This window comes from Thunnus maccoyii, chromosome 10, assembly GCF_910596095.1.
Source record: "Thunnus maccoyii chromosome 10, fThuMac1.1, whole genome shotgun sequence".
Classification (NCBI taxonomy): Eukaryota; Metazoa; Chordata; class Actinopteri; order Scombriformes; family Scombridae; genus Thunnus; species Thunnus maccoyii.
Genome location: NC_056542.1, coordinates 26,699,895 through 26,721,728, shown reverse-complemented (window position 1 = coordinate 26,721,728; position 21,834 = coordinate 26,699,895). Strand labels below are relative to the sequence as shown.

Genomic DNA, 21,834 nt, shown 5'->3' with positions numbered 1-21,834 from the left:
ATGCCTTGCCCGTCCCAATGAAACCTGGGATGGATTAACCTTGGGCTGGGGGACCTTTCCAACTTGGAAAGAGAGTTATGCAACTTCCCATACTTATCTCCCTTCTCTTTTCCAGTGACAGTGAAAAGTGTTGGGGTGAATAGACATTTGTTTAAAAATTGAGGTTGAGTCCTCAGTTTTGGAGAGATCTGATATGTGATGTTCCTCGTATAACGTTCACTTCTTTATGTAATGGAGCCTGTGTCATTGGCAAATGTTGCAGTTTATATGAGATCTAAGAAATAAGGATGTTTTCCGAATCCTTGCATCAATACTAAAAGCACACTTGTGATCCATTAAGCATTTTTTGCGTCTTTCTTTTGCATCCCAACTCTTGGACAGTGTTGTAATCAAATCCAAGTTCAAGACCAAGTCAAGTTAAATGAGTCCTGTACCTCAAAATAAGCAGGTTGACTCCACATAATACATTGCTCAACAGTCTGTTTCTTCAGTCTTGGTTATGCTTTTACAAATCAATGCAAATTTAGCGAACTGATTGATTAATATTCAAGCGTGAGGTCAGTCACAAGTACTACAGCATGGCTCCCAGTGCACTAAAAGCAAATGTGCTTAGTACAGCAACACACTGTTGCCAACAATCCCTTTATAGTGTAGTAAGGCCAGGTCAATGAGGTTATGTGACGCAACTGTTTTCTGTGTGGAACTGCATTGATCTTTTCACAAACGAAATACCTGATAAGACCTGACATTCTGGATTGTTTTTTTTTCATGGATGTCTCTGGTCAGCTTCCCATAAGGATTTAGCAGAGTAGTACACATTTTGTCAAATAAGCAGAGAAATTATTGAAAGTTTGGTGGATCACACACAGGGTCGAATTTACCAACTATGGTGCCCCCGGCTGAGCAAGGGGGTCACTGTTGAGCCCCCCTACCCCACCCACACACACACACACACACACGCACACGCACACGCACTCATTTACCCAAACCCATTTTGCCCAAACCCCCTGAAACCAACCAGTATCCCTCAATTGAAAACCTACATGAGATTTGCTGTGAGTCAGTTGGTTTGCAATACTAGATTAAATAAAAATTTGTTTGTACCATGTAAACATTATATCAACTAAAATATTGACAAGATTGAAACTGAATTTGGACACAGGGCTCCTCTACAAGAAAGGGCCTCAAGATTAGGTTTAAGTGCGAGTGTGTTTTAGTGGTGCATATTACCAAACAAATTTGCAGTTGATGCAATTACTACAAAGTAATTGCCACCCAGACAACTTTTGAGGCCCCTGAGGGTCTCAGGCCCCAGGGAAGTTGCCTGTTTTGCCAAGCTGGTGATTCAGCTTTAATCACATGTCTGCTGAGATGTCTTCATGTAACATTTGCCAGGGAAAAAGACCACATTTCATTGAGTAGGAAGACTTTGACATGAGGTTCTCTCCAGCTCTGAAACGCAGGATGGTCGTTACTTGGAAAAATCTAACAATTGAGGGAAGAGCTGATTAAAGGAATAACAATTTCTGTCTTTTTCTCTCTTTTTTGCCAGGTGGCTCAGGGAAGCACCGATCCAAAGAACCAAAGAAGAAGAACAAGCAGAGGCTGCGGTTTCGGGCCCAGAACCAGCACAGCGACCACTTGGCATCTGCGCGCCCCAGCCAGTGAGGACTGAAACCACGGACTACCCATTGAACAAAGAACCAACGCGAAGCTGCTAGCTGCTGCTGCACCCATACTCTGACCAACGACTATCACAAACCCTACCACCTCCCCTGCCTCCCAGCCCTCCCCCACATCACCCCACTGCCTACCAGGACACCACCATGACTCACAAATCCGTCACTACAAAAATATATGTCTAATGTACGATATCGGTATCAACTCACTAAACACATGCTTCATGCCTCCGCCTCCCGCTGCTTCTCCCCTGCGGCAGTGACCAGCCAGGTGACTCTGTACCCGCAGCCCCACCCCTTGCCTTGCCTTGTGGACCTTTACAGTTGACATTACTGAACTCATTTCCCGTTATTAACAATGTCATTAACCATCCAGGGTGATGGAAGAAGGAGGGGCAACCAGAGACTGTGGAGGCGGGAAAGCTGGATAGAGGGAGGTTGAGGTAGTGAGAGGAAGCTAAACTTCTCGGGGAGGGAGGAAGGAGGTGTGAACAGCCCTGACAGAGGAGAAGAAACCAGGGAGGATGAAAGAAGATGGAGGATGACGAGGCAAAAGAGATTCGGCTGAAGCAAATGATGCTGATGGACAAGAAAATGGCATCTTGAACTGAAAGAGACTGTTTTTTGTTCCTATATTTATGTCAAAGCAACCCTCACCATCCCTCTAAATGGAGACGCAGTGTTCCCATGTGTGGCCTTTATGTTATGTACATTTTTGAGAGTAATATTAAAGAAATTACCATGCATAGTTGCAAAGTATTTTATTCTCAGCACAAACTGTTTACGTTCAGACCGCTTTATGCTCTAACTGTATAGTGTGGATAAAAAAAAAGAAATTTAGTTGTTCGACTAGCATGGCAACAGACTCATGTGTACATAGTTTATCTAATTATGAAAGCTTATTACTGTATTTTCAGTATTGACTCGTTCACCGTTCTAAATGTTTTAGAGATAAAAAGGTTGTAATACCAAGCTACAGATTAAAATGATTAAAAACAAATAATAAACATAGCCGCCACATAGCTATTTCATTTATATGGTATATATTTGATTTATTTATTAATTCTATTTTGTACTTTTTTTGTTCAGTGAGAATTTTTTGCCTCATACTCTTATATGCCGAAATATTCTTTGAATTCCTTATAACAGTGCATATCTTTAACATGTGGAAAAGTCACGCAAAGTGTTGTATTACATTCATTTGACCTCATCTACTGATTTCAATGTCTGAAGAAGAAGAAGAAAAAGACAAATAAAACTATGCTTTGACATATTCTAGGTTTAATAATTAGGATCCAGCAAATGTATGGTCATAGGACTGCATATGTGTACATTGTGTTTTATTAAAATACATTTCATGTGACTGTATGATGAAGCCTTTCATTATTGTCTATGGCTATAATATATGTGGCTAAACTCCGCAACTGCCGTTTCCTTGTCTCACTTCAGTGTACAATTATGTGATTTCAAAAACATTTGTGAAATCCATCATGTCGCGCTGCATGACACAAGTGCTACCACCAGCCAAAGGATTGGATATGGTCGATTTGGCCTTAACAGCATGACGGCACTGTTAAGGGTTTGTAATTCACTATGACGTATCCTCGTGAATGGTACCAAACCAGTGCATATCGTTGGTGGCTCATTGATTTCCAACATCTTTCTGTAATGCCCTAACGACATCTATTTGGCTGTTGGTCTTTTATCACGCACACACACTCAATCACCTCTTCATGTGATGCAAATCGCACTTACTCATTTTTATGGTCCTCAAATCATCAAATAAACAGATATAAAAGTCTCCTCTAGGCTAAATGTGCCTGGTGTATGAGCAACAAGAAAATGTTTTAATGCAAGTCATGGCTAATTTAGCCCAAGATCCACACTGTGTAATCATTCTCCCAAAAGAGAAAAAAAGCCAAATCTGCCAGACAGCTTATGGATGCACAGTAGCAGATGAATCACGTTGTGTCACATATATATCATCCTGTGAGACACAGACCACAGTCTTCCTGCTCTGGTTAACCCCCCTGAAATCACACATGATATTTCCATAGGGAGGCTGTCAGTGCTGAAATACCCCACTTTCTCTATGCTCCATGTCCATCATGAGGCCTAATACACAGCAGTTTTAAGTGCCTGAACATCTTTCACAGGTGTTCAAAGTGGCACGGCATATGTTACACAGGAGGCAATTTATTTTCACACTTCCACCGGACTGACATTGGAGGTCTGGAGGTCTGGAGCCCCGAAGCTGACAAAATGTAGTAAAAAGGTTGTCAGACAAGACAGAAATAACGCAATACATCAATAAATGAATAATAATAGGCTACCTAGCCAACCTTTTCTTATTACACTAAACCAGCCAGTGCATGTTATGTTAATCATCCATATACTGTACAGTATACTGCTGGAGCATCATGTAAAAGTAACTAAAGCATTTTATCTGTCAAAATATTATTCTGAGAAAAGCGTTCCAACTGTGGGCCATGTTACATTGTGTATGGGAACAAACGAATGAGATTTTTACAAGCTCTATAGGAAATGTGCTGAGGAAAAGGAAATGTTGTGTGGGGAAAACATATGATTAAATGTGTGCCAAGACCAAAGAATAGGAAAATGAGGGAGTTAAAAATCAAATGTGCTAGTGAAAAATAAATCAAATAGTAAAATAAAATTAGTTTTATTTTATTTAATCAACTGATTAGTGGTAAAGGGCAAAGAGATAATTTGTCTAATAACATTTAACTAGGTTTTGTCAGTTTTGGGCCTCCATACTGTAACCAATCAAGTCCAGCAGTGAATGAAGCAAAGCAAAAATAACCGTTGCAGGGAATGAAATAAGGCGTAGATGTAGCGAGTTGTTTTTAAAGACATCTGCTGCTGGTTACAAGTTAATGAACGATTCACAGATGTCATCCCCTGGGCCAGACTATCACTGCTCCAGACTGGGGGATTAAACCTAAAGGCTTACGGAGAGGAACTGCACTGAAGTGGATTCATTAAGCACAAGACCACCACTAAAGCACACATTGCAGAAGTCTACAATGGAAAAAGAAATGGGTTACAAAGAGAATCACGTCGCACATTCCGGATGAATGGATCTCTTTATTTCCCCTCACCTTTCCCCTTTGACATCAATCCACTCGTTTTTTTTCTAGCACTGTGAGAAACAGGACACTGATGGTATTCTCGGTGTTGTTAAGAGGGTTAACAGTCATCCACACATCAGAAGGAATGGTCCTCTCTGTGTAAACCACTTCTGTAAACTGTGTGTATGTGCGCACGCATGCCTCTGTGTGTGCGTGCGTGTGTGTGTGTTTTAATGTTTGTGCTAAATGTGGTTAGGTGGCTGAGACTGAAGCTCCCTTTTAATCTGACAGAGAGCATTTTCATTAGTTCTGTTGGGTCCTATTATTAAAGCTTGCTTCAAAGGCACAACAAGTGAAACCACTGACAGGAAATGACCCAGTGGGCTCTCCACTGTATAGATCAGTGATAGCAATCTGTGCCGCTAAAGCAGGTTGTTATGGTGTGAAAGTGCATCTATTGTACACAATGTATGTACCTCACAAGACAGTAAGAGGATAAGAGGAGGGGCTCAAGGACCTCTGCTCTACATTCACATACTGTAGCTTATTGTGAGTGTGCAGTTGTGGCACATGTGACACATTAGTTCCAATGCAGATGGCAGAAATGGAAGTTATGACCTTGGCGGGCCATATAAGATTGCCTGGGATAATAAATGCTGTAATAATTTGCTGTTTTTAATAACTGTATAATGAGCCATCGCTTGCCCTTTGAGTTGAGGGAAATCTGGAATCATTAATCTTCATATGGGTTAGCCGTGGTGTTTGGCACAGGCCGAAACAGCAATGAGTAGGAACATACTGGTGTCAAAGGATAAGCAGATCTTAATATTTTGAACAAGTTTGCCAGATGTTAGCCATCATGGTGTGTACAAGCCTGCTAAATGGTGGCATCAATGGGTGACTTTTATTATTAAACTCGCTCCTAATTGCAAAAATGCAATCCAAACTCAACTCTGAATGCAGATTTTGGCTTCACTTGGAGTTGCTAGGTAACAAGTTAATCCCAAAAATAAATATGTTCTTCAATAAAAGCTAATTGTCTGTGACAGTTATTAGGTTTGCTTCAGAGACTTTTCAAATGGGAAATTGTAAAAAAAAAAATTCCGAGCTGCACTGGAAGTACGCTGCTAATGTTGCATTCATGATAATAACAGTGATGTAGCCCCTCCACATCTGCCTCACCTGCTGGACAGGAAGAGGAAAAAGATTCATGGTCTTGTTGCTCACCTTGCGTATTAATATCACCGTTCTGTGTTAGATTTTTTTTTCTTTATTCTTGGTTGACAAATGGGGGAATATTTATGAGTCGCTTGCTGTGGTAGTGTTTCTGCGGCTAGGCTTCATAACAGCAGGTGCAGTGGGGGGACATGGGATTTTTATCACCATCCATTACATGGAACAGACAGGCATTTCTATACTGACCTGGTGTGGTGTTTCCTATGGGTGCTATAAGTATTTTTTGGCTTATTTAACCCCACATTGCTCTGAAATGCATGGCTTTTTCTATTACATTGGGATCCAAACACAACACAAAGCCATTGTCCCTGTTCACTTGAGGGGAATATGGGCAGAACAGTTCTGTCCTTCCACACAGGATGTGACACGCAAGTGCTTTATGACCTGAACTGAATCATACTGTGCACCTTAAACACATTACAGGCTGGGCGAATATTTCCTCTTACTGGTGCTCTGAGAGCTATGGGCACAGCCATTATATTGGGCTCAAGCGCCAGCTGGTGAGGACAAATCCACAAGGATTCCTATTTTTCCCCTTCTGACTCCCTGGCAGCCCTACTCCATTCATTCAATTTTTATATGTGCCTAGTAGCCGTGTTACTACCGGTTTCAAGGGAGAATTAATCGAAAACAGGTCTTATTAAAGTATATTAAGACCAGTTGAATTGGATATAATGTGCTCAGTAAGGGCCCAGAAGGATTGTATTTGAGCCATAGCTGACACTTGTGGCTTCTAGGAGTGAGGATATGTTATTCTGTAGTGGCACTGCACCGGTTCCAGGGGGGCTATTCACTTGAGCCAAGTGTTGCATTGTGGCTAAGCAGATTTTAAGTGGGTACGAGTACAGTAGGGGGTAAAGGAAGGTCTCATTGTCCAGGAATGTTTATCTCCCCCCCCCCCCTGCATTCATTCAGAGTGGGATTATGCAGTGCCATGCCTCAGAAGCAACCTTTGCCTCCACTTGGAGGGTCTGCAGAGGAAATATTCATTCATACATATACACATGTACAAACAGGCTTTATTCTAAAAAGAAGCCAGGTTGATTACTCCCTCAAGGCACAACGAGTAGGTGGAAGTGGAGCCGCCGCAGCCAGGGTGTTGGACCTAAGTCTCCCTCACTGGGCTGGGCACTCTGGGAAGGCTGGAGCCAGTGATGCTCCCACTGTGTGCAACACAGTCATCATCCTAAGCACAGCAGATTTTATTGGGCAGTGTGTGGGTTGTAGAAACGTGTTTAATCAACTCAGCTGTAGGGGAGGTCTTGACCTCATGTCAGTGGTTCCCAGCGTTGATTGTGTGTGTATGTGTGTATGTGTGTGTGTGTGTGTGTGTGTGTATGTGAATGACTCCCAGCCTTTGCTGTGGAGTGTGACCTGCGGTGGAGCCTCTGGTTCACACTCTGCTCTCTGCTGTTGCTGGTTTAAGTGATTAACTGTAGAAAGTGATGACTAATCTGTCGGTTGAGAGTCTGAAACTATTGCAGTCAAATGACATATTACAGGCTATATTGTATGTAATGTGGCCCTCTGGATCCAATCAAGAGAAACATTACAGTTTTTCTCGATTGCTAAGACACATTTCTTAAAATTATGCTCCATTTCCCCAAACTCTAAACACAACTGCATAACTGCACTCTCATCTTCACAAACTTAAAACTTCCATGTCAAAACCAAACTCTCCACTCAAAACCATGTAATCTTGCATCTAAACCAAACTTTGCCTTCAGACATCACACAAAAGCCATCAAATATACACACACTACAAAACACACACTGGTAAGATCAATTCAAAACACTACTGTAAAAACTTGTTACTTGGTTTTCCCCCAGAACAACTTCTTTACACAATTAACACAATATATTTTCCAAGTTTTTAATTCCTCAATGTACTGTAGTAAAATAAACTGAAATTGAGTGAAAAAGTAAATGTACTGTAAAAATATGCAACTGATAAAGAATACAGTAAAATCTTTTCCATGTATTTACCAATATAAACCATTGAAAACCAGTTTGTACATAAAGAAAGAAATCACATTTATTCTGCTTCAGGTCTCTGTGGATCCATTGTTCCAAAACAAGTGAATGAACTCATTTTTATCCATCCTGATGTTCTGATTGGTGTGTGAACAATTTTGACTCTTAGTGTTTCCACCTGGGGAATTGTGTGTTAATTGTGTTCCAGCTGTGATGACTTGAGTTAATGATATTGAATGCAAGTGCTTTCTAAATGAGCACATGAGTGAAAACAGGGCAATAGTGTTTATAGTTTTGGGAAATGGGTCTGTCTTTTGGTAGAGTCACCTACTCAACCTAATAGCTACGGTTGGTGCCATGAAAGCAACACTCAATGAGGCGTACGAGAAAGTGGACTGTTCAACATTTGGCGAGTGTAATGCACTTTGGAACAAATGTGGAAGGTCCACACTTACAGCCGAAACTGTTGAAGATGCTTGCTCCCTCCAGCTGCTGTGCCCGAATACTACCAGGTGGAACTCCTTGTTGCTGACAGTGGAAAGACTGCTGAGGATAATCATAGTCAACGGAGAGAAGACCGTCAGAGTCATCTGCACAGACTTAAAGGTTCCATTGTAAGTAAGAATGTTTTATTATTTTATCGTAATTGAACATAATGTCTTGAATGTCTCTAGAACTGTCGATGTGTTTCCCCACCCTTTCTTGGACACTAATAACTGTTTCACATTGTATCCCAACTTCCACTTATCATTGGTCCATTTTAGTTAATTATCCAGCAATTATTTGTTGAATCTGATGAAATAGTTATATAATGTTATAAAATGGTGTTGTTGGCTTTGTTTTCAATACTGTTTTCCCAAAAAATCTAACTACATAGTTCACAGTCTTTTCATGTTTTCAGCAATTATTTTCTAACATGTATAATATGTTTCAAAATAAATTTTCCTGAACGTACTTTAATGATTATATAGCAAGTAAAATGGATAAATGTGTTCATCTGCTTATCAGTCTCTATCTTCTGAAACAAAAGATAGATTTGTATGTCTCTACAAAGATCTGAAGCTATGATTTGCATTTTTCTCTGTCTGAATGCCTGGAGAGTGTCTACTAATCAAATGACCAACGACGGCAACATCCTGTGGATTCTTCAGTTTATCACCCGAGCACTTAGTTTGTACACTTTAAAAATGCTAGCTTGAAGATTTATAGAGCTAGTATACTGGAGTTCACTGATGAACAGGCCCCTAATTGCTGCCTGCCTGCCTGCATTGTGTTTCGTGTCTGTGTGTATGTGGGTATGAGTCCGATAAAATAAACCACATGTGTGTGTATGTGTGTGTGTGAGGAAACTGAACAGAACCCTCTGCTCTCATTTACTATCTCCTTGTGTGGTTTGGCAGCGGCTCTGCCTAGTATGGGGGCGTACAACGGGCATCCGTCTGGGCGCGAGGCAGGCCTGGCACACCACTCAGCCCCCTGCAAGGCTGCATGAGGGTGGGATAAAGGCAGGAGTCTGCCAGGCTCCAGTCTGGTAGTCTGTGCATGTGTGAGTGTGAGCGAATGTGTGTTTCCACGTGTACATACACTTCTGTGTCTATGAGGGTAATTAAATCGTAATCACACAGGCTTATATAGAAACAACAGGGTTGCCATTGTTCTGCTTGTCACTTGCAATATGTTGCCCTCTATGTATGTTGTTTCACCATTCAGATTTCTATCAGGGTCCATCTGAGTCTGTGTGTTCCCAAATCATTTCTGCTCTAAATTAACACCAGACCATTTATTTGACCTTTGTGGTCATTATAATTGTGAGGTGCGATCCAGCCATGCTGAAAGTAACACAATAGCATGCATACCACCATGGCTAGATGCCATACCTCCCTGCACTGCACTGAATAACAAGCGAAGCACAGCAGAGCTGAGCTGGGCCTGGTTAGCACTTGGACAGCAGACCACCCTGGAAAATGAAGTTGACTCTGGAAGTGTTGTTTGTTAGAGGCCAGTGGAGGATGTTACTTCCTAACATCCTCTGATAGTTCATCCACAATACTTTGAGATTGATGATATTGTATTTTATTGACATTAAAACTGCGGCTGTGACATTACGTTAGTTTCCGAATGTACAGTATTTCACGTCATGTGTTACAACGCATCACTAAGCGCATATTATCTGCAGCATGGTCGAATCCAGTAACATCCGATTTTTAATTTAAGACAAAAAAAACAACAAATTAATATTCAGTGCTTGTTGCAGGAATCTCAGGCTGGAGTCTTCACTTGTAGCACATACCGCAGACTCCAGGGAAGCAGCAGCCGCAGCAATGACGGCATCTAATGAGGCCAGAATGACGCTTCTGCCTGATGTTATATGGCATCTGTGTGAAAGACAAGATACATGAGCAAGGTGTTCATCTCGAGCATCATCACTTACTCTGTTTGTGTTGTCTCTCAGTGGAGACAGAATCAGAGCCCTTCAACTTAATGACTGATCAGTTACTGATCTCAAACAATCTAGCTGCTTTAACGCCACATGATGTAAACAGTAAGATCTCTGCTGAGTTGCCAGGTTTGTGTGTTTTTTGCAAAAAAGTGCGCTATTATGGTAAAGAGTGAAAGAGCAGGATATGGGGGGATACTCAGCCAGATGATCTGGCAACCTTCAACTTCAAACTGTACACATTGTTGACTAACAGCAGCAGCAGTAGTGGAGTCATTGAGGTGAAGAATCTGAAGCTGTTAGTATTTATAGTTTAAATGTTCCAAATGTCACAGAATTGAAAATAACTTCACTGGACAAAACTAAGATCATTTATTTTATTGTAACATTGTGACAGTCTATATATTATTTTAAATATAAATTGGTCTCAGATTTATAGTTAATCAACAAAATACAATGTAAAAATCAGAGAAAAGTCACAATACAAGTTTGGTTCCAGGCAAGTCAGCAAATGCATATTCAGTAAAGTAAAGATTTTGCAGAGTCAGGCTCTTTATGTGTGTATGTGTGTGTGTGCACATGTGCCTATGAAAGAGAAAAGAGTGATAGAGAGCAAGTACACATACAAAAATATTTTGGCCGTCCAACAAAAAATGTCCCTACCAAAGTTATAACCAAACCTACGCTCTTGATTTAATTGAAGTTCTTACTCTGGTGACTGGGACTGCAAAACTCTCCTGAATGTAAATGAGGGTGAGCACAATGGCCACTGCAACTAAAACGCTGAATGTCTTCATTTTAGAGTTTAGAGTTTGAGTGGCTTAATTTGTTAACTTCTTTGGCCGTTTTGGTGACTCCTGTCAGCTCTTTTGTGTTGTTCCCTGGCCTGACAGTTGAGTGTGCAAAATGTGCTGGTATTTATACTCACTTGTGCCACTGTTGCCTCATCACTGGCATCACTTACTTGTCTCCAGGAATGGGCTTGCGTCACACCCTATTCTGGGAATGGTTATAGGAAAGTCCTGAGGAATGGGAATGTTCTCTGTTTTTGTTTGTAGGACCCAGTGTCTGTTTCACAGTATTAAATCAACCATGAACCATCATCGATTTTGAACAGGCAGAACATACAGTTCTATACATGAAGAAGTTGCTGCACATGTTTTAAAATATACAGTAAGGAGGCAAAATGTGCTTTGTCTCTCTATCATGCTCTGATCATACTCCTGGCAGCATTGTAGACAATTTTAAAAAGTGTGTTTACTATACATTTCCTGGAAGAGAACTTTCCTCCAGCAACTTTTTGACTAAGAAAATCTTTTGGAATAGCCATTGCAAGGTATAAAAGAATAAAAATCAGATGTGGTTTATTGAATCTGCTCAACAAGAAAGTTCAATGTGTAATCCTCTCTATTTGACATCATGATGTCATTGATGTTAAATGTAGCATATTAAGGGTAGTATAATTCTGTCATATTGCATACTGTCAGGCACACAGTACTGTAATTGGTACTTCCAAGCATCTCTCTTTTACATATAATAAAGTACCTAACATGCAAAACATACACAGTGAAAGCAGATTTTGTAAAAGCTTTAGTCTCATTAATGAGGATCATTTCAATAGCATTTCTGATGTCTTGATATTTGTTACCAATTGTTAAAAGATCAATTTCATATATAATACAGTGGAACATTTTAAACACTGTGACATGAATGTAATGACTGATATTGTAATAATCCACATTGTCAACAGAAACATAGAACAAACACCAAACTCATAATTATTATATTTGAATATTTTTCTTTGTCACTAAAACACCTTAATATTACCTGTCAGTGTAAAAAAAACTAATAGAAAATCTGATTGTAAATAAATACATAAGTCAACAATGGTAGAAACAAAATAATAAGTAAAAGTTAAGTTATTAAACACACTGTTTACACTGCTGTTGATAAAGTCAGGGCCAGTGGAATTTTCAGAAACTTTAGACTTTCCAAATATATTGCATAATAATCAAAATCCCTTACATCATGTTAGTCTGCCCCATTTACTGATTACATGACCTTACTGAGTATTTGCTTCAATGATCACATCTGTGTCAACAAAAATGACCATGAATGTGCATCTGTTGGAATATACAGTAGACTATCCATTTTCTTAAAATACCTATTTTTATATGACATGGGGGCATCACATTCCACAAATCTTTAAACTTCTATTTGAACTATCATGTCCAATCATAATTGGCACATGCAATTTTGCTCTAAGAAAACCTCTTAATCATGTTTTAAATTTATATAATTGAGGCCTCTGTGAGTCAGCACATTGGAAGTTTGAGCTTGCTTTAAAACTTGAAAAATCTATACAGTGGGGTCCAAATGAGAAAGTGGTTTCAGACTTTTGGACTCCACTTATACATCTTAAGTCTAAATTATCACATGCAAACAAATATAAATACTTACTAAATTTCATTTTCTGACACAGTTCATAACGTTATTACCCAGATGATGACAGATTAGGACTGATAACATACAGTAGATATTTCAGTAAAGGAGTGTGTTTTGTCAACAATGATACATAGTTTAAATTAACAGTAATTTTTGATATATCTCTGTTAACAGATGGTTTGTGACTTGCAGTTGGTGTCCATTATCAATGTTTTACAGTTGGGCAGAGAGTTAAAAGGCAGGAACAGGAGAGCAGAGAGACACATGAGGCAGAAACAGCAAGTGGAACAAGAAAAACAGGTGACATACAGCATGTGAGTATGGCAGTGCAACAACAACAACAAAAACAACAAAAAAAGTCATTTTGAATGTGTCAGTATTTTGTCCTTTTCAATTCTATATTATTCTTCTGTGTGGTGAAACCTGTCTATAAAGAGACTCTAAATGATCTAATACAGTGCCACATAGCAGCACAAGACTATAATGCTCCGTTACCCACTGCAGTTACCTTCATTAAATCATGTGCAACCAACTTCAGTCTTCTGCAATATTCCCAGAGGTTTTAGGTGACATAAACTCTTAAACAAAAGTTATATTTTCAGAAAAAAATCCACCATTGTCTCTGTATAGTCATCAAAACAAAAGAAATGTCACTTTACGTCCCTGCACACATGATTTTATGCTTTGCACTAAAAACCTTCTGTAAGTTTCTGTTTGTCTGTTTGTATGTTTGTTTGTTGTTTTTGTTGCCATTTTGTATATGAACAATGACAATTCACAACATTTTTACTCATCTCACACACAAACATGTAGGTACACTTTGATCATTTTGCTCCTTTAAAGTGTTAACTCTTTAAACTTATGCTGAGACTAGAGGCCATTGTTAATAATAATCAACCTGAGCTGATCATTTCAACCGATATAAATGCAGTTTTTATGCTACTAATACTTCAGGAAACATGAAACAAATCATTTACTGTGCACAAAACATTCCAAACATTTGTTTATGCTTTCATGAAATGGTTACGGATTGAATTACTGTTGTGAATTTGAGAGTACTGAGGTGTATTAAAAGCAGCAATATAACAATAATTCATATTCACTTTTTAAAATAAAAAAACTGTGATACAGTTTATTGTAAAGAGATTGAAATTTATTGTGATAAAACACTGTAGTATCTCCAATAATTCAGCATCATGCATAACAGCACTTTCTGCAGACGCCGTTGTCGCAGCACCGGCCACAATAAAGTCCACGCTTCTGTCTGCGAAGCACCTGTGTGAAAGACAAGAGACATGAGCAAGATATTCATCTCCAGTATTATCTCACTCTATCTCTCACATCCACTAACTGAACATACCTCCCACAAGGCCAATGCTGCCTCGCTATCTGCAGCAAGTGGAGCGCCGTCGCTCATCATCACCTCCATCCCGTGCACCTTAAAATACAAAAAAGCACATTTACAGTGGGAACCAAATTTTAGTGTTTTGACAACACACGCCAAGTCAATAAACAAATGATACGATTTAAGCAAGTTCTTACTTCAACGACTGGGACAGCAGAGTTCTCCTGAATGCAAATAAAGGTGAGCACAACGGCCACTGCAACTGCAATGCTGAATGTCTTCATCTTAGGAGAGTTTGAGTTGTTGAGGTTTTTGAAACAGCTAGATTTCTACTGATCTTGATGACTCTGTCAGCTCCTTTGAGGTCTTCACCTGTCTGATGGTTGAATGTACAAAATGTGCTGGTATTTATACTCACTGAGCTACTGTTGCCTCATTACTTGCAGTATTTGCTTTCAGGAATGGACTTGCAACACTCCCAACATTCCCATGTCAGAATGGGAAATCCCTGAGGAATGGGAAATTCTCTATTTTTGTTTGTTAGCCTCAGATTTTGTCCTTTCATCAAATCAAACATGAACAGCTCTATCATACATTATGAGTATACCTAATCTGCACTTCCAGTCTGTGTTACATATAATAAACACACATGAATCCAAAATTAAAATGACAAATACTTTTGTAAATGCTTTTATTTCTTATATAACTTTACTGCAGTTGCATTATAATTGTCCTGACATACATTATACCTTACAGTTAATAGATCTATCTCATATACAGCTGAGCAATTTAAACACTGTGACACAATTGTAATGTCAGTGATATTAGAATCACCTATTGATTAACTGACCATTCATGAAGATGGCCCTTAGTTACTGTTGCTACCTCTGTCAAGCTTTACATTGGAGCATGGCACATACAGTATGCTGTTTACAATCATAATGTGGACAGATTTACCTCTCTTATTATTATTTTAGCATCTTTGCCTTCATTTCACCATTGACACTATAGAGAGAGAGGAAACACAGGGAGAGCCTCAACAATAAGGCTATCAGGGTGAACAGTTTTCAGTAAACTCTGATTTCACACAGACATAAACAAAAGAAGGTTTTTCATTTCCAGCAGAGGAAAAAATTGGCTGTTGCTAAAAAGCTGAAGAAACTAAAACTGATGCCTTTATAATGTTTTCAACTGATTCATTTAAAATGCGAAAAATGCAGATGCAGGTTACACACATGATATGATACTAACAGACTGAGGGAACAGCTGCATGTCCCAGGCAAAGATATGTGTAGAAGACATGGATATAATCTGTTTTTTCAGATGACATTAATCACAAAATTAATAATGTTTTGAGAAGAAATGAGATAACATTTTGCTATGTTGGTTGCTTCTTACAGTAGTTTATTCTTGGGGTCCCCAGGGACCCCAGTCTGTAGTCCTTGCATGTTAAATATGTTGATAGGATGAGGTTAGTGTGTTACTGCAACATCCAGCCTTAAACTTTGATCAACTTTTAATAATTTTATTGAAGATTTATATATATTATATAAGATATTATCCTTGTGGTACACTATTATTGCTAGTAAAACTACTATTACAATACTACTGTTATTTCTAGGTACTACCACCACTGCTCCTGCCGCCATTGAGACCACTGCTGTGGCCGTTACTATGGCGGCTCTGGTTGCTTACAGACAGCTCACAGATTCAGTTCAGTTGATATTTTTATGCATTTATTTTTAATGACACATTACACAGAGAATGGAGTTATTACATGGCATTATTCCTCAACATGTACAGAGCAACAGCAGCAGCACAGGGCTCTAAACATCCTGCCGAAGAATCTCTTGATCCTTTTCAGCGGCTTCCTCCGAGTGTTTCGGGAGCCAGTGGCTGAGTCTCCATCAGAGTCCATGACTGTACGTTCATCAGCTGGACCAACTTCATCTGTGTCAGTCTCTGGAAGTGTAGCTGAGGCTTCGTCAGCTGAGGACACAGTGACTGGACCTTTGTCAGCTGAAACAGTGTCATACAGGCCAGTCTTGAGAGGTGCTATTGAAGCTTCATCAGTAGAGGCAGAGGTGACTGTGGCTTCATCAGCTGCGCCAGCAGCAGCATCGGAGTCATCTCTTAGAGGTGCAGTTAAAGCTCTGTCAGTTGCAGATGTGGTGACTATACCTTCGTCAGCTGAAACAGCGTCATACAGGTCAGTCAGCACAGGTGAGGTAGATGCTTCATTTGTGGAGGCAGAGGTGACTGCAGCTTCATCAGCTGCACTAGCAGCAGCATCAGAGTCATCTGTTGAAGGTGGAGTTGAAACTCCATCAGTTGCAGATGTGGTGACTGTGCCTTCGTCAGCTGAAACAGCATCATACAGGTCAGTCAGTACAGGTGAGGTAGATGCTTCATTTGTGGAGGCAGAGGTGACTACAGCTTCATCAGCTGCAACAGTGGCGCCATTTGGGGACTCATCATCTGGATCTCTACCATTTGAGCGACTTTCAGTTTCTTCACTTGAATCAACATTATTCAAGTCAGCAGTCAGAGGTGAGGCTGAAACCTCATCAGCTGCAGATAGAGTGACTGTACCCTCGTCAGCTGAAACAACGTCATACAGGCCAGTCTTAGGAGATGCTGTTGAAGCTTCATCAGTGGAGGCAGAGGTGACTGTGGCTTCATCAGCTACACTAGCAGCAGCATCTGAGTCATCTGTTGGAGGTGGAGTTGAAACTCCATCAGTTGCAGATGTGGTGACTGGACCTTTGTCAGCTGAAACAGCGTCATACAGGTCAGTCGGTAGAGGTGCAGTAGATGTGGAGGCAGAGGTGACTGCAGCTTCATCATCCAAAACTCTACCATTGGAGGGACTTTCATCTGAATCTTCATCTCTTGATTCAGTCTCAGCAGAGTCTCCATCTCTTTCTATCGAGATGGCAACTATGTCCACTGCCGCTGAGCCACCATCATCTTGTGGCTCTTGATGACTCGTAAGAGCAGGTGAGGACGTCTCACTGGATGAAGCATGACAACAAATCAATGAGTGAATGGATCCTTCAAATAATTTAACATCCATCCATCCAGTACAGTTTCTATCTGACATTAAATTTAATCTACTAACTGTACTAACTTCACTACAGGCTCACTCACTAAGAGCTGGAGTCATCATCGTCACCCTGTTCATGGCTCATGGTTGTAAACGGATGACTCAGGGCATCACTTGGGGTTATTCTCCTGTGAGGATTCAGACACAGCATCTGCTTCAGCAGGCAAACAAACTGTGTCTTTTCCCCAATCTTCTCTGCCTGTGGGTACAGCTGCATTTGGAAACAAAATCAATGGTCGTTGAGATGTGTATTGGTGTTAATTCAATGTTTATTTGTGCTTGCACAGTAATTTGAAGACCACCTACCATCACAAGGTCATCCAGCCTGCTGAACCTGGTTGAGCCGCTGTGATTTTGGGGCGGGAAGCCAGTCACAGCCTTGTGCTCATCAGCCGTCTAAATCAACAGAGAATAAAGAGTATGTGAGGTACTTTTTCATATATTCTACCAAATCAGAGGAACAATATCTGACCCGCTTTAAGCACAGCAGGACAGGTTTTCATACCTTAAGCCTCCATGCTGGCTTTGTGGAGTCCTGGTTCTGGCTAAAATAGAGCAACGTATGGGTGCCGTCATCTAGGACCTGGTCCTCCGGCTGACCCAGTGTCTGCACCATAGTTTTCACCTGGAGAAAGAATATATGAAATCACATCAGCCAACATGATGCACCATATTTCTGTTTGTGTTTGGACATGGAGCTGCACAAATAAATCCAGGTGTATTAGATTACGCACCAGGTAATACTGGCAGCGCTGAGGGAACGGCAAGCTGCCAAGGTACAGGGTTGCCAGGACACCACCCAGAGACCACATATCTGCAGCCTCTGAGATGGGAAGACCCAGTATCACTTCAGGAGACCTGAGGGAGGAGAGAGAGAAGCACATTTTAGAAGATGTTACAAACAATTCCTGCACAGTTTGACGTGTTAGCTGTAATCATGTTTATGGCATTACAACTCAATGAGAGGATACTAAAATAATACAAAGTATGTAAAGTGACATGAGTGTGATTGTTCAGTCACATTAAATATATCAATTACAGTCAAATTCAACATGGATGCATGACAGAATGATGTAAACCATCAGAAAGATAAATCTGTAACTTGCCGGTATGCAACAGGCTGCATGATGACACCACGCTTGACTTCAGTAGCTTTGATGGCTGAACTAAAGTCAATGAGTTTGACTCTGAAGGGTGTTTCTTTCTGGTTAACCAGCATGATGTTTTGCGGTGTGATATTTGTATGAATCACACCAACAGTCTTCAGAGCTCTAAGTGCGGCAACCAGCTGCAGAGACAGAAGAAGAAATGAAGACGCCACAGTTGAAAATCTGTAAAGTTGTGAATTTTGTTGTCCAAATGCTGGTGCGCTGTTTCCATTGATGTATATATATCAGTGCTTTTGATAGGCGTTTCAGAGCTACATACCTGTTGTGTGATGGATCTGATTTGCTGAAGAGAGAGAGGGTTGCCGCGTTTCTCCTTCAGCAGCTGGTGGAGATTCTTGTCCAGCATTTCAAATGCAAGACATGTCTTGCCCATGTATTCAAAACCCTCATAGAATCGAACGATGTTGACCGGATCAAGACCACGGACCATTTTCAGCATGGCCAACTGGAGAGAAATAAGGAGAAATTAGACAGTTGATACAGCTAACAGTTAATGTTAGATATGTAATGAAATATGCTGCTCAAAGACTCAGAAAGACTTAGATGATCCACCTCTTTGTTGGGCTTCTGAGAACCGTTATTCTTCTCCTTGAGGATCTTGAGGGCCACAGTGTCTTTGGTGTCTTTGTCTTGGCACTGAGCAACTCTGCTGAAGAAGCCGTCAAACATGAAGTGCTGAAGCAAGTACTCACTCAAACTGCTGGTCAGCACGTCATTGGGTTGTAGCTTTGAGTCAACAGGTGCTTTGAAACATGAAGAGAAAATGTAAGTCACTGCGTTCAATCAACACATCATGCACAAACACACAACTATGTGCATTAAACGGAGTATAAATGATCAAAACTAACTCTGTAATCACAGTACATTATCAGTGTGTCAATATTAAGTAATAAATGGTCCTTTCTGCAGTTTTTCCTGTATTGTACTTTTTTGTAAAAATATTTTTTTTCCCTAATTTAGATGAATACAGAACATGTGGACTGCTCCTTTAAAATGTACACTTAACTGTAAGATTTTAATGAACTAACATCATTTAATGTTAACCTAATCATTTAATAATAACTGAAAAAAGATGCGACACCATATTTCAATATACATAGTAATATCATGACTTTTTTCACTGTATAATATGTGAGAACATGTTAGTGTGTTTCGTCTCTCTAACCTCTTTTCATTTCCTCTCTTCTTGAGGTTGCTGATGACCGATTTCTATTCCTATGCTTTCGCATCTTTCTATGTCAAGTTTTGCTAATTCAAAGGAAGTGTAGCGCAGATTGTTTTTCTCGTGTCTCCTGTCTGGACAGATGATACTGAAATGATTTCTGGCTGAAGTTCTCACTCATAAACCTGTTCTGAGAGAACGCAGGTCTATTATGTCATACTGTAGAAGAATTCTGTCATTTTCTAGAATGTCAGGATGTTCCGTGAGAAAAAACAACAAGTTTATCTGAAAACAATGAAGAGCAACCATTTGACAAAGATAAACACATACAGACTGAAGCATACAGAGTTTAGTTGGGGCTCTGTGCGGCTTCCTGTTAATGAAGAAAGTCAATGTGATTTTGAAAAGAAAAGTGACTCCCCCCTCCTCCTTATCCTGCCACACATATAAATAAATAAGTAAAACATCAGGTAATGATTATTGCCATCATCAATTACATTTTCAGGGTTTTTTATAGTAACTAATAATAAGTAATTCATTCTTTAGTCTGTACAATGTCAGAAAACAGTAAAAATTTCCACAATTTCACAATTTCCCAGAAGTCTTTTTTTTTTTTTTCTCAAATTGCCTTTTGTGTCTCACCAACTGTCCAAAACCCCAAAACATCCGGCACAACATATGGACATGTGCAACAGAGAAAAGAAGCACAGCTCCACATTTAAGAAGCTTTAAGAAGTGACTATTTTGCACTTTTGATTGGCAATGAAACAATTAATCATTTATCAGATATGTTGTCAATTAATTTTCTTTCCCTCGATTAATCAATGAATCGATTGTTTCAGGACTATTTTTTGTATTTTGCTGCATATGGGTGTTTACTGTTATTATTATGTTATACAAAATGCTGTATTTAATTTAACCATTAAATTTGTGAAATAGTCCAATACATTTTGAAACTAAAGCTCACTATCAAGAAATGTTATTTCATCCTGATTCCAGCAGTTTTTATTTCATGCCTGTTTCATAATGCCACTTTTCATTACAAAGCCCTTTCCTCTCATCTTAGAGTTTTCCAAGTTTGAGTTTTTAAGTTTTAGTTGAATTACATCCTCCAAACAATATGTGTAACTGTGACCAAAACTGTTTTTAAGCCTTTTGGTCCAAGTCAAGTCACAAGTGTTTGAGATTTGACTTGCAACTCAAAAACAAACTGGTGGACTGAGCTGAGCTTGTCCTGTCACATTATGGAGGCTGGAGAAGTGACAGAAGAGGCAGATTTGATAAAAGATATTAAAATTGTTTTATTGCTAATTCTTCCTACCAGTTTTTTTTCATAGTATCTTGATTCAAACTGTTTTAAAAATTGATTTTTGAAACAAGAATTTAATTGGAATACATAGTAAAAAAACAACTAACTTTACATACAATGAATATTAAATGAAATATTAAAATACATTATAAATATTAAATATTAAATAAATATTTTATATTGATAACTAGCACTTTGGCAACAAATACACTATTAGGATCAGATCAATCAGCCCTAAATAGATTTTTAGGACCAAAATTTGATCATTTTTTTCTTCTGGAAAACCCTCTTAAACAACTTTTATACCACCATTTAACACTATAACTCTTTACTGAACTGCAAGAAACTGTAAATAATCAACTTACAGGAAACATAATTGAAAGATTTACAAAAAATGGCAAGAAACTAACATTTCATTGATAGTCTTTCTGTTACTGCAGTTACAGAAGAATCTCCATCATGGTGACGATATAATTTTTCATATAGACTAGCCTTTGTAGACTCTGCTGCGCTGGAGCTGACAGTAGCCACGTCTGCACAGTCCTGGTGGCTCCTCACTGTGTCCCCTGCTACCTTTACCTGGGCCTGGGCCTGACAGGACAGTCTGCGCTGTCTGATCCCCCACACAGACATACCTAACCATAAAGTTACATGTCCCACCCATCTGGTTTAGCTTTACTTGTGTGGGAGTGCATCAGACTGTGACAGGCAAAGCATATTCCTGGGGGTCAAACACCTAACTGTACTTTTGCTACCACTGTCTTTACAAATTCACAATTAGGAGACTTTCAATGTTATTTCGAGATGTGACATCATTCTTTACTGTACCCACTTTTCTTACATTTCTGCATCTGCTTTAGTGGATTTCCTACATTTCTAA

General features: G+C 39.6%; 3 protein-coding genes across 6 annotated transcripts in view; 1 reads left to right on the top strand and 2 right to left on the bottom strand.

The window, feature by feature from the left end:
* Positions 1 to 3,047, top strand: part of rspo2 (R-spondin 2) — a 64,122-nt gene extending 61,075 nt beyond the window's left edge. For all 4 annotated transcript variants that reach the window (XM_042424264.1, XM_042424265.1, XM_042424266.1 and 1 more), the window contains one exon: positions 1,553 to 3,047. In XM_042424264.1, coding sequence (XP_042280198.1) covers positions 1,553 to 1,668 — 116 coding nt within the window. In that variant the 3' untranslated portion in view covers positions 1,669 to 3,047. The remainder of the gene's footprint in view (positions 1 to 1,552) is intronic.
* Positions 3,048 to 14,050: 11,003 nt separating this feature from the next.
* LOC121905871 (hepcidin-like) lies at positions 14,051 to 14,566 on the bottom strand. The gene is made up of 3 exons (XM_042424426.1): positions 14,406 to 14,566; positions 14,224 to 14,301; positions 14,051 to 14,138 (listed from the first exon to the last, which is right to left on the bottom strand). Exons 1-3 carry the CDS (start codon positions 14,490 to 14,492, stop codon positions 14,058 to 14,060), a joined length of 246 nt encoding a protein of 81 aa, XP_042280360.1. The 5' UTR covers positions 14,493 to 14,566; the 3' UTR covers positions 14,051 to 14,057.
* Positions 14,567 to 15,991: 1,425 nt separating this feature from the next.
* Positions 15,992 to 19,818, bottom strand: LOC121905489 (serine/threonine-protein kinase minibrain-like). Its single transcript, XM_042423735.1, has 9 exons — positions 19,649 to 19,818; positions 19,036 to 19,226; positions 18,743 to 18,928; positions 18,421 to 18,602; positions 18,049 to 18,172; positions 17,820 to 17,939; positions 17,621 to 17,710; positions 17,359 to 17,525; positions 15,992 to 17,222 (listed from the first exon to the last, which is right to left on the bottom strand). The coding sequence occupies exons 1-9, from the start codon at positions 19,710 to 19,712 to the stop codon at positions 15,992 to 15,994; spliced, it is 2,355 nt and encodes a 784-aa protein (XP_042279669.1). The 5' UTR covers positions 19,713 to 19,818.
* Positions 19,819 to 21,834: the final 2,016 nt, after the last annotated feature.